The 18,327-nt window shown below is 40.9% G+C and overlaps 1 protein-coding gene across 2 annotated transcripts in view; it reads right to left on the reverse strand.

Moving 5' to 3' along the window:
- Positions 1-1,198: 1,198 nt before the first annotated feature.
- Positions 1,199-18,327, reverse strand: part of HESX1 (HESX homeobox 1) — a 29,817-nt gene continuing 12,688 nt past the window's right edge. For both annotated transcript variants that reach the window (XM_004034349.4, XM_055383178.2), the window contains exons 3-6: positions 3,122-3,388; positions 2,114-2,313; positions 1,752-1,853; positions 1,199-1,656 (exon numbers count right to left, since the gene is read on the reverse strand). In XM_004034349.4, coding sequence (XP_004034397.3) covers positions 1,558-1,656; positions 1,752-1,853; positions 2,114-2,313; positions 3,122-3,278 — 558 coding nt within the window. In that variant the 5' untranslated portion in view covers positions 3,279-3,388 and the 3' untranslated portion in view covers positions 1,199-1,557. The remainder of the gene's footprint in view (positions 1,657-1,751; positions 1,854-2,113; positions 2,314-3,121; positions 3,389-18,327) is intronic.

Genomic DNA, 18,327 nt, shown 5'->3' on the forward strand with positions numbered 1-18,327 from the left:
TGCTGCTTTTCCTTAGAAATAATATGCAAACTCCCTCTAGTCTTTTATATATAAAAAATAGTGATTATAGATTCAATAATTCAATGAGAACCTTCCACCTTGATCATCACTGGGACATCAGAAAGGACAGAGGACAGAAAGAAAAGAGAAGCAAGGGAGAATTCAATTCAAATGGACAAAGCTGAAATTTGGCTTCCACTGGACAAAGTCAGAGTCTTAAGCTGACATTTCAAAACAAAAACAAAAACAAAAACAAAAACCACCCACTGAAGTCTTCCATTAACCGGAAAACAAATGCCCAGATTTCCAGCCGAGAGGGCTCCCTTCTTGTTATATATCTTATCCTATTCCCATCTTTTTTTTTTTTTTTTTTTTTTTGAGACGGAGTCTCGCTCTGTCCCCCAGGCTGGAGTGCAGTGGCGCGATCTCGGCTCACGGCAAGCTCCTCCTCCCAGGTTCACGCCATTCTCCTGCCTCAGCCTCCGGAGTAGCTGGGACTACAGGCGCCCGCCACCGCGCCCAGCTAATTTTTTGTATTTTTTTAGTAGAGACGGGGTTTCACCGTGTTCTCGATCTCCTGACCTCGTGATACGCCCGCCTTGGCCTCCCAAAGTGTTGGGATTACAGGCGTGAGCCACCGCGCCCAGCCCCTCATCTTTAATTGGCAGGTAAAATGGGAAAATGGGAAATGAAAACACATAGTTTTTGTTACTTAGAAAGCACCTTGATTATTTCCAGTGACTATGTCAGAGCACTTACAAAAGGTGGGTCAGTTATCCTTCTCAGTCAACTTAATATTGCAGTTGATTAGAAATCATTTAAACTGGAAATAGATATAAGCTACATGATCACTATCACTAACGAATGAAAGTAAAGTGCAAAATTAAACTAGAAAACTATTTAAAATTTTGCATTTATTTGCTGCTTACTTCTTTTGTGCAATTCAATACCAATGGTATAAATATGATAGCTGATGCTTGTATATTTCTACTTTGGCATAATGACTTTGTTTGGAAAAAAAACTTGAAACTAACATGCTGTAAGAATTTGTTCTGATAAATGGTGAGAAATTCTCACTGCTTTATGCTATAAATCAAGAGAAGTTGAAGATTCATGAATAAATCATAATCTATAATATAGTGAAGCATAATTATGTTTCAAAATGTGCATGGAAGAAACTAATGGAAACAACTCACACTTTTGTTCTTCAGATTATTTTACTTGAAATACTTTATAATTAGAATCCAGCTTGTGGAATCACTTAGTCATGAGTCTATTGATTTTAACAAACTAATTTATTAGATTAATTTGGCTTAAAAAATAGCAATCTTTTCTGAAAATGTTTATTAAAATATATAGAAAAGGTCTTTACTATAACTAAAAGTGCCCAAATATGTACCATGCTATAATAGTAATTATTTACAATATATTTTCAGAAAAAATGACAATATTCAGATTAAATGCAGGAAAGAAAACATCACATTTTAACACTTAATATTTCCACTGATTCTTCATGCTCTGCAATTAGAAGATAATTTCACTTGTTTAGTTTTCTATCTATTCCAGCAGATTTGTGTTGAAATTTTTTTTCGCCATTAGAAACTGTGATTCTCTATGGGACCTTTTCAGTTTTGCACGCCGATTTTGAAACCAAATCTAAAGTTAAGGAAAAATAAAATAGGTCTCAGAAACATTATTTTATTATTCTTAACATTTCAACATCATGAATAACAACTAAATTTGAAAATTACCTGGATTCTGTCTTCCTCTAGATTCAATTTTTGAGCTAAGTCTTCTCTAATATCGATACCAGGATAGCAGTTTACTCTAAAGACATTTTCTAACACTTCAATCTAAGAAAAAAAAATGTTGATATTCAGTATGTCACCAAAAATGAGCTTTAATTTCTAGAGTAAAATGACTACATTTAAATCTTGGCAATTAATCTGGATGTCTTTTTAAAAATGATTACCTGGAAATTGTTAAAATATGATAGTCTACTGTTTCATTAATAAGGCTTCTAAACTGAGATACCAAAGTGAGTGGGCTTTTGCTCAACTTGGTGTCAATTAAAGCCTTTATATTATCATTATTGGGTGAAAAAACTTCCCACCTGGTTTTGAGTAAAAGCAGTTCTTGGTCTTCGGCCTCTATACCAACTCAACTCTCTTTTCAAAGACAGTCTTTCTGAGGCTGAAAAGTAATTTTCATATTTCGAAGCTCTTTCTTCTGGCATTGGGTGATCCACCATGCTAGGGAATGAAATCCCACTGGGAGGATTTGGGACATGTAGATATAAGTTACCATCTTTCCCTAAAAACAGAAAAATAAGCCCTATCTTAGATGGTCAATCTTATGTTCCACAAAGTTCTATAGAGGTAGTTTCAGGAACTCATCTTTCATTTCCTAGTGGAATTCTAGGGTTCACAAGAGAATTGCACCCCGTTAACCAAAAACCAATCAAAAATGAAGGTCCTGTCTTGGTAATCCTGCCTCTTTGGTCTCTGAATGTCGTTTATTTTTCAGTGAAAAGAGATTTCAAATATCTGATGTGTCAAACAGGGAGAGATCTTCTGAAGTAAATGCAGGTTCTTGGGATTTCCTGTGAGTGAACTTATCCACTTTGCTCAATCCAAAGCTGATATTCTTTTCATTTCCCATAGGACTCAGTTGGAGGCATTAAAAGTCCTAGACTCTGGCTGGGCGTGGTGGGTCATGCCTGTAATCCTAACACTTTGGGAGGCTGAGGCAGGCGGATCACCTGAGGTCAGGAGTTCGAGACTAGCCTGACCAACAGGGTGAAACCCCCCTCTACTAAAAATACAAAAATTAGCAGGCCATGGTGGTGTATGCCTGTAATCCCAGCTACTTGGCAGGCTGAGGCAGGAGAATCGTTTGAACCCAGGAGGCGGAGGCTGCAGTGAGCCAAGATCATGCCATTGCACTCCAGTCTTGGCAACAAGACCAACACTCCGTCTCAGAAAAAATAATAATAATAATAATAATAATAATAAATTAAATTAAAATCCTAAACTCTAGCTCTATGTAGTATGAAATAAAGGGCAAATTAAACACTGTAAATGAAATAACAAAGAATTGAAACAATTAAGCTGTGGCATACCTGAGGAGCTGCAGGTGTCTGCCCAGGGCCTGTGGGGTTTCATTAATGGAACACAGTCTTTCTTCTGGTCCAGTCCTAAGATTCTCTCAATTGAAAAGGAGCAAGTTGAGGGTTTGCTTTCCCCGAGCTGAGCGCCTTCCTGAAGGCTGGGAGACATCCTCTCGTGGTCTGCACAGAGCAACAGCTCTGGCCTCTGCTGGCTCTGCCCCACGTGTATAGGGCTGGGATCTTCCTGCAGTTCACCTTATAGCTCCGCTGACAAGGGGGCTGGATTTAGAACGTCACTAATTAAAATCCAGTCTTAGAAAGTTTTAGCATGTCAATGAACACTTGCCCAGCCAGCAGCTTAAGGAGTTAATTGTTTATTTGTTTGCAAGTAATTAGCAACTAATGGCTACACCAGGGGGGCCACCTACAGGGACAAAAAGTGTTATCTCTCCTAAGCAGAACACAGACTTAACTTTCTCTAAAGAAGTGATGCACAAATGTGGCACTTATCTTTTATTTGAAATCATTAATGTATAAAATCAAGCTTTTTATTCTGAAGTTTATACTTTCATGGACTCCAGTTACCTAAACATACAGGCAAGATACGAGAGCAGTCGAGTAATAAATAATCTAATTTAAGTAAATTTTCTTCCAAGGAAATGGGAAAAAATAATAATCTCTTAATGCTATTACGGTAATTCTGATGAAAATGCCTGTTTTTCATATGCATATGTAATAGGGAATGTTGTCAATGAAAACACAATAGTATTTGGAGTGCAGCATAGTGGAAAAGGTTGGCAATGTTATTAACATGGAGTGTAATTGTCTTCCAAGTGCCTGGATTAATTCATAGGAACAGTTGCACCAAGTATTTTAAATAATTAATGGGCTAATTCCTTTCCTTCCTCTTTTCTTTTAAATGAGAGAGATACATGTTTATATGAAGGTTCATATGTAATCACCTCCAAGCAACTTAGAAGCATGACTACTTAAAGTGAATAATTTCTCTATCACAGTTATTTCAAAGAAAAGAACATAGTTTGCTTTCTAAAGAAAAATTTCCATCTGTTGATCTTTTGAGGGATGGGCAGAGGATGGAGTCTTTCAAGATGGTAAGGCTTATGAAAATAACCAAGAACAGAATGTTTTAATTTCATAATCCTAAGAAAACTTGAAATTAAAATTAAAGTGTAACTGCTGATTGGGAAGATTTTGAACTGGCTGTTCCCCCCGCAAAGGTATACTTGTAGTTCTTATACTCTGCTCCTCCTCTTCTTCCAGTACCTTCCTGAAGATAAATTTAAGTGCTTAGCTTTATTCATTATTTAAACAACTGCTGGTCTTTCCTTCAGGGAAGGGAAAAACAGTCTCCACTCATAGAGGAAATAGCCTCTGTAGGATGGAGCTCATCTTCGTCAGCTTTTATCCTATTATGATCTCACAAATATTGAGCTAAATTCCTCCTGATGAAAGCTCTCAGGTAAATAAAGGATCTCACATGCAAAACATCAACAGGCATACGGATTTATAAATGTACGTGTAAAACCATTCTGCGGATGAATAAACCGGTGAACATTTACACCTCATGGAGATTTTGTATATAGTGCTGAGATGTAGATTGTGCAAAGGTGGGGGGTATCTTAATCTGGGACGACTAGGAGGAAGCGAGAGAATACAGGACCTTCTCAGCTTTCTTTCTCTCCTTTGAGACATTCATTATTTCCTTCCACAATTGGTTGAGCACCTTCTCAGAACCAGAAAAAAACAAAATACTATCCTTGCCTTCATAGAGCTCACAGTGGTGCAGGGTGGGGGGCAGGAAACAAATAATAATTATAGGTAAATTATCTAGTATGTTAGCCAGGGTAAGAATGGGAAAAAGAAACAGGTGAGCCAGGTAAGATGAATTAGTGCAGGAAGTGGAGGGGTAGATGTCAGTGTAGGCCTCACTGAACCCCTGAGCCCCGCAGATGAGTGCCTAAGAGGCACAAGACAGAAGGATGCCACAGCGCATGCCAGAGCAACTCCAGTTTTCAACTTCTTCTTTATTAACAAAGATGTTCCAATATTTTTATTCAGCTTAAATTGATTTTCCTTGGATTTACATACATATATATATATATATATATATATTTTTTTTTTTTTTTTTGAGACGGAGTCTTGCTCTGTCGCCCAGGCTGGAGTGCAGTGGCGTGATCTCGGCTCACGGCAAGCTCCGCCTCCTGGGTTCACGCCATTCTCCTGCCTCAGCCTCCCGAGTAGCTGGGACTACAGGCGCCCGCCACCACGCCCGGCTAATTTTTTTGTATTTTTAGTAGAGACGGGATTTCACCGTGTTAGTCAGGATGGTCTCGATATCCTGACCTCGTGATCCGCCTGCTTCGGCCTCCCAAAGTGCTGGGATTACAGGCTTGAGCCACCATGCCCGGCTGGATTTACACATATCATTTTATATATGGATAAGTAGATGAAAATAAAAGGCAGGAAAAATTATCTAAAAATGTGAGGGAAGCATTTTCTCGTATACTCACTCAACAGATTTTTGTTTGTTTGTTTGCTGGTTTGTTTGAGACGGAATCTCACTGTTACCCAGGTTGGAGTGCAGCGGCGCGATCTCGGCTCACTGCAACCTCCACCTCCTGGGTTCAAGCAATTCTCCTGCCTTAGCCTCCTGAGTAGCTGGGATTACACGTGTGCACCACCAAGCCTGGCTAATTTTTGTATTTTTAGTAGAGATGGGGGTTTCACCATGTTGGCCAGGCTGGTCTCAAACTCCTGACCTCAAGTGATCCACCTGCCTCGGCCTCCTAAAGTGGTGGGATTACAGGTGTGAGCCACCACGCTTGGCCTCAACAGACTTTTACAGGGCACTTAATATGTGCTAGACATTATTATAGGTGCTAGAGATCAGTGACGAACAAAACATGCTAATTTCATGGCATGATAAATACATTGAAAGGAGTGAACAAGGTGATGGAGATGCAATATAATGGCAGAGGGTGACTTAAAATACAGAGGTCGATGGTCGATGGTGGAGGAGGGCCTAAGGAAGTGACATTTTCGCTGAAGCTGAGCTAGCATGCCAGCATGCCAAGAGCCTGAGAAAAAGCACTGTACTCAGAGACAATGGCAAGTACAAAGGTCTTGCAGTTGAAAATCACTTGGAATGTTTGAGGAGGAAGAAGGCAGTAGTTGGAGTGAAGTTAGTGGTACCAGGTGCATTTGGAGAGCCAGGCTAGGCTGGATAATGGATGGCCTTTATAAAGGACATGGTAAGGAGTTCCAGTGCAAAGAGAAGCCAGGGTAGGGTTTTAAGCTGGGACCAAAATGATAGAATTTATGTTTTTAAACCTTACTCTGGCTGCTCTGTGGAAAGGGATTAGAGAGAAGTGAGTGCAACCAGGGAGATCAGTTGGGGAGTTATTTATTCAACACATATTTGCTAAGCATATACTACCTGCTAGACATTGTTCTAGGTGTGAGGGATACAGTGGTGAAAACAAAGACAATTGTTTAGCGGCAAAAGATGATGATCCTTTGAAAAAAGCGTGAGGAGAGAGGGTAGATTTGGAGAGAAGTGCAATTCTTTAGAAGGTTATGGGAGATTGAATAATTGAATACTTGGTCCCAATTCTCCAATCCCTATAATATCTTATACAACCATCCCCTTGCTGTGGTTTCATGGTGAATACAGTATACTTCCTACCTCCTGATTTTGGGCTTGTTTGTGGGAAGTGATGTGAGCAGAAGCTCAGTGTGCCCATTTTGGGGTTTTGTTTTTGTTTTTTTTTGAGACAGAGTCTCACTCTGTCACCCAAGCTGGAGTGCAGTGGCGCAGCCTCTGCTCACTGCAACCTCTGCCTCCCAGGTTCAAGTGATTCTCCTGCTTCAGCCTCCCGAGTAGCTGGGACTACAGGTACATGTCATCACACCTGGCTAATTTTTGTATTTTTAGTAGAGATGGGTTTTCACTATGTTGGTCAGGCTGGTCTTGAACTCCTGACCTCAAGTGGTCTGCCTGCCTCAGCCTCCCAAAGTGCTGGGATTCAGGCGTGTAATTTGTATTTTCAGTAGAGACGGGGTTTCACCATGTTGGTCAGGCTGGTCTCAAACTCCTGACCTCAAGTGATCTGCCTGACTCGTCCTCCCAAAGTGCTGGAATTACAGGTGCCCAGCCCCCTCTTGTGCTTTTGACTTCACTGTGAGATCATCCCTGAGATAGCTGCTGCCCTACAGCCTGAGTCCCAGAATGAACACACATGGATCAGATCCTAATCCATCTTGCAGCCTGCAGCCAAGTCAGCCAAGTCCAGCCAATCTCAGCCAAATACCAACTGACCTGCAGTTTTGTGAGAAACATATTCATTGTTTAAGGCACTGAAGTTTTTTCTTTTCTTTTTATTTTATTTTATGTTTTTTTAGAGATAGGGTCTCACTATGTTGTCCAGGCTGATCTTGAACTCTGGAGTTCAAGCAATCTTTCTGCCTCAGCCTCCAGAGTAGCTGTTGACAACAGGTGCCAGCCATTACACTGGCTCCACTGAAGTTTTTGAGGTTATTATATACATAGCATTTTAGAGGAAATAGCTCTTTGATTCAGAGGTTAAAGAACATGTCTTGCTGATGGATTGGATAGGGAGGTGAGGGAAAGGAAGGCATTAAAGAAGTCTAGGTTTTTTGGCTTGAGCAAATACAATGCCATTTACTGGGATGTGAAAGCCTGGGCTAGGGAAGTAAAGGTTTGGGGAGTAATGAACACCTCCAGTTTGGATAGCAAGTTGCTATAAGCTCAGTGCTAGAGTGCTAAGTTTATGCATCACCAGCAAAGAGATGGTTTTAGAAGCTATAGGTTTGCATAAGATCATCCAGTGGCTGGGCACAGTGTAATCCCAGAACTTTGGGAGGTTGAGGTAGGAGGATCCCTTGAGCCCAGGAGGTAGAGGCTATAGTGAGCTGTATTCATGCCACTGCACTTCAGCCTGGATATATGAGTGAAACCTTGTCTCAAAAAAAAAAAAAAAATTACTTAGTGAATGGTGCTAGATATAAGAAGGGTCTCAGGACTGAGTCTAAGGTTCTCCAACATTTGGAGATTGGGGCAGAAGTGGTACTGGAAAAGGAGCAGCTAGCAAGACAGGAGAAAAATCTGGAGATACAAGAATACAGTCAAGAGAGGGAAAAGGGTCAAGGAAAAGAATGGTTACAATAGCATCTCTAGTGGTCCCTGCTTCCACCCTGGACCCACCATGGCTTTCTATGAACACAGCAGCCAGAGGGATCATTTAAAAACATAAGTCAGTTCATGTCACAACTGTGCTCAAAAAATGGCTCCTGGCTGGGCATGGTGGCTCATGCCTATAATCCCAGCATTTTGGGAGGCCGAGGGCAGAGGATCACTTGGTGCCAGGAGTTCAAGATCAGCCTGGGTAACACAGTGAGACCCCAAGTCTACAAAACAATTAAGAAATTAGCCAGGCATGGTTGCCTGCACCCATAGTCCCAGCTATTTGGGAGGCTGAGGTGGGAGGATCGCTTGAGCCCATGAGGTCAAGGCTGCTGTGAACTATACAACTGCACTTCAGCCTAGGACACAGAGCAAGACCCTGTCTCAAACAAACAAACAAACAAACACAAACACAACTCCTCATCTCAAGAAAAGTCAAAGTCTTTACAATGGCCTGCAGGACCCTACATGACCTGCCAGCCTTCCTTATTTACTTGATCTCACCTCCTACTCCTCCCTCCCATGTTCACTCTGTTCCAGCCACACTGGACTCTTCCTCCTCTTCCTGAAAATATCTGGTACAATCTTCCCTCAAGGCATTTACACTGGCTGTTGTCACCATCTGTAATGTTCCTCCCCTATGATTCCCCACAGCTTACCCATTTATCTCTTTCAAGTATTTGCTCAAATATCATCTTCTCAATGAGGCCTACCTTTCTCCCCTTTTAACCTGCAACCTCTCTTCCAGCACTCCTGACATCCCTTGCCCTGTTCCCATTTCTATTCCACAGCACTTAACCACCTTTGGCCATATTACAAAATATAGGTTTATTATGTTTATTGTCTGTTTCCTCTCTATAGGATTTTTTTGTGTCCTGTTCACTCCCTAGCATTCAAAACAGTGCTTGGGCTAGGCGCAGTGGCTCACGCTTGTAATCCCAGCACTTTGGGAGGCCGAGGTCGGCGGGTCACTTGAAGTCAGGAGTTTGAGACCAGCCTGGCCAACATGGTGAAACAGTGTTTCTACTAAAAATAGGAAAATTAGCTGGGTGTGGTGGCACGTGCCTGTAATCCCAGCTACTGGGGCAGCTGAGGCAGGAGAATCACTTGAATCCAGGAGGCAGAGGTGGCAGTGAGCCGAGATTACGCCATTGCACTCCAGCCTGGGTGACAGAGCGAAACAGCTTCTCAAAAAAACAAAAACAAAACAAAACAAAACAAAACAGTGCTTAGCTCATACTAGGTGAAAGAATAAATGATGGTCAACTGTGTCAATGCCGCTGAGAAGTTGAGTAACATGAAGACAGAAATATATCCACTAGGTTTGTTAACAAAGAGGTATTGGCAGCTTTGGCAAGCCTAAAAAGTAGAGAAAAAGCCAGACTTGAAAATAAACTGAAGAGTGAATGGGACATTTTTGGTCTGGCAATATGCTGGGTCATATTCCTTGTAACACCCTTCTATTACAAAACAGCTTGATTATAGATAAAACATACCTTTAAATGCATTGCTGAGATCTCAACAAGTAAGAGAAAATGTGTTTGTTCATCAGACAAAACAAAAACCAAAACCAGTAACCAAGCACTGAAATCAGAACTGCGAGCAGTGATCAGTAACCAAATGGTAAACATGGGGTCGCCTCCAAGGGCAAATAACTTTAGCATCAAAAACCAAGATATTAATCCTCAGACTAGCAGTAGGTGGGGCTGAAGACTCCTCTTGGTTCCTAGAAAAGGCAAACTAAACCCTCTCTGGAGGAAAGCATCCCTAATTTAGGTTCACAAGATTTCCACAGATTAACAGCAAGCAAACATAAGCTCATAATCAAAGATCATCAAGCATCTGAGGCCAGCCACCTCATGAGGGAAAGCCAGCAGAAACGAGATTTATAGCTTGCTCCAGAGACTGCTAGTTGTCAACCAATATCCATTCTATCCTTCCTCAGTAGCAGTATAATTTTTTTTTCTTTTTTGAGTTTCAGTCTGTCGCCCAGGCTGGAGTGCAGTGGCACGATCTTGGCTCACTGCAACCTGCACCTCCTGGGTTCAAGCAATTCTCTTGCCTCAACCTCCTGAGTAACTGGGATTACAGGTGCATGCCACCATGCCGGGCTAATTTTTCGTATTTTTAGTAGAGATGTGGTTTCACTATGTTGGCCATGCTGGTCTTGAACTCCTGACCTCAAGTGATCCAACGCACCTCGGCCTCCCAAAGTGCTAGGATTACAGGCATAAGCCACTATACTGGGCCACAATATAGTTTTTAGGTAAAGGTTAACAATGACATTTCCCAGACTGCCTTGCATATAGGTGTGATCATGTGACTTCTTACCTCTGAGATGTGAGCAGAAACAACATGTCTAACTTTCAGGCCCAGCTATCAAAAGGTGGGCGTGACCCCTCTGTGTTCCCATTTTCTCTTTTCTACTGTCTGGACTGTGGACAAGATGGTGGGAGCTGACGAAATGTTGAGAATAGCAGTGTAATGAGAAGAGGACTTGGAGCCCTGTGGATTGTGGATTGGACTTTCCATATCAGTACGGGACTACCTACTTGGACAAAGAATAAATGTCTGTCTTGTTGTTTGGGGTCTGTAAGTTATAGCAGTCAAGTCTATACCATAACTGATGCAGATCTAGAAGAAATTCAGATATGGGAGTTAACAACAACAGATTATAAAATTTCTAACAAGTGAAAGTTTAAAGAACTAGAAGTTAGAATCATCAATAGGGGCAAGCAAGAAGAAATTATCAGAAATGACTGGGAAGATTTTAAAAAGAACTAAATGGAATTCATAAAATAAAAAATGCATATAATTATTGAAATATCCTCTGGATAAGTTAAAGAGCATTTTGGGTCGTCATGAGAGCGCCCTTCCCCACACCCTGGCCAATACTCACTGTTATAAACATTTTAAATTATTGCCAATCTGACACATAAAATAATTTGTTTCACATTTCTTCAAGTAAGGTTGGGCATTAATTTCTTTACAGGTTTATTGGTCAATGTGTATTTCTTCTTTTGTGAAATAATAGTGTATTCCCTCAGCCCATTTTTCTATTAAAGTGATTGTTTTGTTTGTTTCTTCACTTTCTTCAGAAGGTGGTGGTGATGGCAGGGACTAAATGGGAAGAAAGATGAGGAAACTTTTTGGGGTGATGGGAATGTTCTATATTTTGATAGATTTGGATTACACAGCTGTATGCATTTGTCAGTACTCATTGATGGGTACTCTAAAATTTGTTCACTGTATGCAAAATTTTATCTATAAAAGCATAAACAAGTACTTAACTTGTCAATGTTATGTATGCTAAAGAGTTTAAGAGGGAAGTATATTGACGTCTACAACTTGATTGATTGATTGATTGAGATGGAGTCTCGCTCTGTTTCCCAGGCTGTAGTGGTGCGATCTCAACTCACTGCAGCCTCTGCCTCCCGGGTTCAAGCGATTCTCCTGCCTCAGCCTCCCTAGCAGCAGGGATTACAGGCGTATGCTACCACACCCAGCTAATTTTTGTATTTTTTTTAGTAGAGATGGGGTTTCACCGTATAGGCCAGGCTGGTCTCGAACTCCTGACCTCAAGTGATCCACCCGCCTTGGCCTCCCAAAGTGCTGAGATTACAGGCATGAGCCACGGTGCCCGGACTTGTTTTACGCATTTTAAAGTAAGTTGTAGGCCAGGCACGGTGGCTCACGCCTGTAATCTCAGCACTTTGGGAGGCCGAGGCGGGCAGATCACTTGAGGTCAGGAGTTCGAGACCAGCCTGGCCAACACGGTGAAGCCCAGTCTCTACTAAAAATACAAAAATTAGCCGGGCATGGTGGCACACGCCTGTAATCCCAGCTACTTGGGAGGCTAAGGCATGAGAATAGCTTGAACTGGGGAGGCGAAGTTACAGTGAGCCGATATCATGCCACTGCACTCCAGCCTGGATGACAGAGTGAGACTGTATCTAAAAAAAAAAGAAAAAAATGCATAAAACATAAAATGGATGGATGGATAAATATGTGATGCTTTCATTATCACTCTTATTCAACATTATTGTGTAATTCTGGATGATTAGAACTTCTAAACCAATTGAGTTTTCTGGGATGATGAAAATGTTCTTCATCTGAGCTATCCAATATGGTAGCCACTAGCTACATGTGGCTAATGAGCACTTGAAATGTTGCTAGTGCAACTGAGGAACTGAATTTTACATGTAATTAAGTTTAACTTAATTTAAACTTGGACAGACACACATGGCTAGTGGCTCCAAACAGTATAACACAGACAGAGAACATTTCCATAACAGCAAGAAGTTTTACTGGATAGTGCTGGTCTAGAAGTATAGAACAATACTGAAAATAGTGATGGTAGGCCGGGCGCAGTGGCTCATGCCTGTAATCCCAGCACTGTGGGATGTGGAGGCGGGGTGGATCATCTGAAGTTTGAGACCAGCCTGGCCAATATGGTGAAACCCCGTCTCTACTAAAAATACAAAAAATTAGCCGGGTGTGGTGGGGCTTGTAGTCCCATCTACTTGGGAGGCTGAGGCAGCAGAATTGCTTGAACTCCGGAGGTGGAGGTTGCAGTGAGCTGAGATCACACCATTGCCCTCCAGCCTGGGAAACAGAGCGAGACTCCATCTCAGTGAGACTTTTTCTCAAGAGTAAAGCTCCATCTCAAAAAAAAAAAAAAAAAAAAAAAAAAAGAAAAGAAAATAGTGATTATAAAAACAAAAAACAAACACCTTTGTTTTGTTCTGACATGAGAACAGTATTTCACCATTAAAATAGTATCTTCTGCTGGTTTCTAATAAATGCTGTTTATTTAGCACAATGTTATAATGAATACAAACACAAAATATCTACAGAGCTTTATTGCTTCTCCAGCATTTTAGCATATTTGTGTTTAATCTTCTCACAAATCTTTTATCATTTGGTAGCTGAGAAAACAGAAATTGAGAGTACAGTTGTAATACCAGAAGTCACTAACTAGGAAGTGGCAGAGCCTTGACTTGTATTTTCTGTCTCCAAATCCTGTTTTATTGACTTCACCTATTAATGGCCACTGTAACATCTTCACCAATGATCTCATGGTATAAATACCAAAGTGTACTAATCAATTAAGAAAAAAACTGTGAAAACTTTGCATATGATACTCAGTATCTTTCAACACTTACTATGAGAAAGAAAAGTCTGACATATTGATATTAGAGAGAAGAGATTTTAGGAATAAAATTGGACAGTCTATATTTCAAATATCTATACATACAAGACGAAGTAAAAACTGAGAGGTTTATGTTTTTTCTTGTTTTAGGAACATGTAAATCTATTCATGTTTTGATAAATATTTATTTTTAAATTGTGTATTTCAATTAATATCCAAATCATTAACATCAGGAAAAACGTACTAGGTCTGAGGTGTTTTGGCAGAGATTTCTGTAAACCAGCCATAAAATTATTATGCTGTGAGCGTAATAAGAAATGGAATAAGCGAAGCTCCAGTGAACCTTGCCCCTTCCTTACTTTTGCATAGGAATTGCACTGATTTCACACTTTCAGTATTTTTAATGTTAAAATGTGTTTTCTTAAATATAAGTTTATTTTTTACTGCAATGCCTTCAGTGTTTCCTAGAACAATGCCCAAGTAGACATTCAATAAAATTTGTTGAATAAGTGAATTAAATGGATGGATGGACAGATGGGACTAGCAAGATGTGACATTTGAAACCTGACAGGCAACTTAAATACTGTACTAGTATTGTTTATTGTTTAAGTTTACTTGAACAGGGTTTAACTATTGTTTTTTAATGTGTAAAGTAATCCCAGTTTTCTCTGAACTACATGTGTATCACTCCAGGGCAATCTACAGAAGAGAGGACATTATGGCATTCTGTAACTAAAATTTAATAAAAATTGAGATAGGGCATTCATTTAAAAATCTGAGTTTAGGCTGGGCGCAGTGGCTCATGCCTATAATCTCAGCACTTTGGGAGACCGAGGCGGGCGGATCGCCTGAGGTCGGGAGTTTGAGACCAGCCTGACCAATATGGAGAAACCCCAACTCTACTAAAAATACAAAATTAGCTGGGCATGGTGGCACATGCCTGTAATCCCAGCTACTAGGGAGGCTGAGGCAGGCGAATCGCTTGAACCCAGGAGGTGGAGGTTGTGGTGAGCCGAGATCGTGCCATTGCACTCCAGCCTGGGCAACAAGAGTGAAACTCCATCTCAAAAAAAAATAAAAATCTGAGTCTAGGCCAGGTGCCATGGCTCATGCCTATAATCCAAGCACTTTGGGAAGCCGAGGTGGGAGAACTGCTTAAACCCAGGAGTTCAAGACCTACCCGGGCAACACAGTGGGACCTCGTCTCTTCAAAAATTGAAAAACCTTCAGCCGGGCGTGGTAGCATGCGCCTGTGATCCCAGCTACTCAGAAGGCTCAGGTGGGAGGATCACTTGAGCGGAGGAGGTTGAGGCTGCAATGAACTGTGATCATGCCACTGCACTCCATTCTGGGTGACAGAGAGAGACCTTGTCAAAAAAAAAAAAAAAAAAAAAAAAAGGCCAGGCACGGTGGCTCACGCCTGTAATCCCAGTACTTTGGGAGGCCAAGGCAGGTGGATCATAAGACGTCAGGAGTTCAAGACCAGCCTGGCCAACATGGTGAAACCCCGTCCCTACTAAAAATACAAAAATTAGCCGGACGTGGTGGCAAGCACCTATAATCCTAGCTACTGGGGAGGAGGAGGTAGGAGAACTGCTTGAACCCAGGAGGTAGACGTTGCAGTGAGGTGAGATCGCGCCACTGCACTCCAGCTTGGACGACAGAGTGAGACGCCATCTCAAAAAAAAAAAAAAAAAAAATCCAAGTTTAAAATCTAAAAATCTCGAGTCATGTTGAACAATTCATATTTGTGGCACTCTGTGGTTTCTATGGCCCTTGTCTGCCATTGTTACTAGAGACACACAGGAGCTTTCCCAGTGATTACAAGGTTCAGGAGAGCAAGGTCTGTTTCATACAGTCTTTGATCTCCCCTGCACCCAGCACAGTGCCTGTCACATAGGAAATGTTAAGTAAGTTTATTGAGTACATTTGGTTTATAACAATTAAAAAGCATTTCAGCCTTTGCTCTCCTCAAATCTCAAAAGAGTAAAGTATTATATTTTTCATTTTCAAACCAGTTAAAATTGTTTACAGTATAATGTCTTGTACATATCAAGCCCTTGATTTAAAAAATTTGATATGAAGTCAACCAAAAGACAAATGCATTTTTATTTTTAAAAGATTCATTCTATAGGCTGGGCGTGGTGGCTCACACCTATAATCCCAGCACTTTGGGAGGCCGAGGTGGGTGGATCACGAGGTCAAGAGATCGAGACCATCCTGGCCAACATGGTGAAACCCCGTCTCTACTAAAAATACAAAAATTATCTGGGTGTGGTGGCACGTGCCTGTAGTCCCAACTACTTGGGAGGCTGAGACAGGAGAATCCCTTGAACCAGGGATGTAGAGGTTGTAGTGGGCCAAGATCACACCACTGCACTCCAGCCTGGGGACAGAGAAAGACACTGCCTCAAAAAAAAAAAAAAAGATTCATTCTATGCTGATCCAAGTAGCAAAGAGAAACGTAAATTTTAAAAAAGATTCATTCTATACAACAGTACATGGAGTAAAATATGATAGTCTCCTTTACTTTTACCCCATCTTACCTCCCCAGCTTACTGGCTATCACCACTAACAATGTAGCGTTTCTCCTGCCTGTCTTTCAAAATACTTTGACTGAAATAGGAGGATGCACACATGCACATATTTTTTTTTATTATACTGTAAGTTCTAGAGTACATGTACACAACGTGCAAGTTTGTTACATAGGTATACATGTGCCATGTTGGTTTGCTGCACCCATCAACTCATCATTTACATTAGGTATTTCTCCTAATGCTATCCCTCCCCCAGCCCCTCACCTCCGACAGGCCTCGGTGTGTGATGTTCCCCACCCTGGCACACATGCACATGGGGTCAAACGTGTACTGTTCTGTAATGTGGTCCACTCTCCCATAGTGTGACACACACACACACACACACACACACACCACAAACATGTATAGCTCTGCCTCTCCCTTCAACACCTGCTTGGCACTACAAGTGGATGAACCATAATTTTATCAATCTATACCCCTGATAATGAGGCATATAGGTTGTCTCCAATTTTTTACTATACCATTTTGGCAATGAACATCCTCTACATACATGTTAGCACACATGCAGGGGTGCACGGAAATGCATGGAAATCCATGGAAAACTTTCTTTGAAAAGCATATTATTTTTTAGTGGATGCTGCCATATTTCCTTCTAAGAAATCTTTACCAATGAACACTCTGATCCAGTCGAACCCTTGTTCTTATGTCCTGCCTGGATTGACAGTGGGAACAAGAAAACTCAGGGCTGAGCTAAATTAGACTCAGGTTTTTCTCAGACTCAACATTCAAAGATAAAATGGTTTAGGATTTAAGGCTCCAAAGGGCTCAGGCCTAAACTTTAGTGCTATTTAATCTAATCGCTGTAGATTAAATGGGAGTTGTCAGTTAACCCAAGAACCTGAGAGTTATTTATAACATTGTTCCTGGGGGATAAATGTTATGGTTTTAAACAACTTTAACTTTCTGGCCAGGCGCGGTGACTCACGCCTGTAATCCCAGCACTTTGGGAGGTCGAGGCAGGCAGATCACGAGGTCAGGAGTTCAAGACCATCCTGGCCAACATGGTGAAACACTGTCTCTACTAAAAATACAAAACTTAGCTGCGGTGGCAGGCATCTGTAATCCCAGGTACTAGGGAGGCTGAGTCAGGAGAATTGCTTGAACCCAGGAGGCGGAGGTTGCAGTGAGCCGAGATCGTGCCACTGTACTCCAGCTTGGGCAAAAGAGCAAGGCTCCGTCTCAAATAAACAAATAAATAAATAAACTTTTCAACGATAACAAACATTTGTTAAACTCCAACATATATCAGGGAGTGCAGTAGGACTCAGAGCATAGAGATGAAATCATTTCTGCCTTCAAGAAACTCATGATTAAGAGGATAGTAATTAATGTTGATTTTATTAGGTATGATAATGTGATTATGGTTACCTAATATGCCCCTTTAAAAGACACTCAAGTATTTACAGGTGAAATTTCATGATGTCTGGGTTTTGCTTTCAAATATTTTAGGAAAACAGAAAACCAAGAAAGAGATAATTGAGGCAGGTATTGCAAAATGTTGATGAGTTGAATTAGAGACCAGTATATGTGGATTCATTATTCTCTCTACTTTTGTAAATATAAATAGTAACATTCTCTTTAGTCTTCTAGGAACACCAGTATGTACATACACAATTACAATATAATAAAATAAAGATACAGGCACAAGTGACTATGGGAATAGAAAATGTCCCAAATCTACTTGAGCGAGATTGAATAGGACCGAGGAAGGGTTAAGAACCGAACTCTGATGTCAGATTATCTGGGTCTAAATTCCAGCTCCTCTTAGCTATGTGACTTTGAGCATATAACTTAGCCTTTTTGAGCCTGTTTCTTCTGCAATAAAATGGGGATTATTATAGTGCCTAATTAAGGATCCAATATATTAATATCTGCAAAGCTCTTGGAATAGAGCCTGACACATAGTAGACATTACATAAACTGCTTACCATTACTTACTTATTGCTGTTATCAATGTTATTATAAGGGCTTTTCAGAGATGTGCTGAGGCAGAGATGTTTCAAGAAAAGGTCAGAGAAAAGCAACATAACATAAGGCCCATCAGAGACAGGGGTGTGTGTGTGCTTGTCTGTTGAGGGGAGGAGGAGAAAGTTAATGTGATTCCAATAGTCCTAGCTTAGATGACCAGATGAATGATGGTATCATTAACTAAGAAGGGAATATAGATGAAGGAGGGTTTATCAATAAAAATACAATACAAATTGTATTTCTAATTATATACACAAATGGGCAAGTATTTAGCAAA

The sequence above is a fragment of the Gorilla gorilla genome, chromosome 2, assembly GCF_029281585.2.
Source record: "Gorilla gorilla gorilla isolate KB3781 chromosome 2, NHGRI_mGorGor1-v2.1_pri, whole genome shotgun sequence".
Taxonomy (NCBI): Eukaryota; Metazoa; Chordata; class Mammalia; order Primates; family Hominidae; genus Gorilla; species Gorilla gorilla.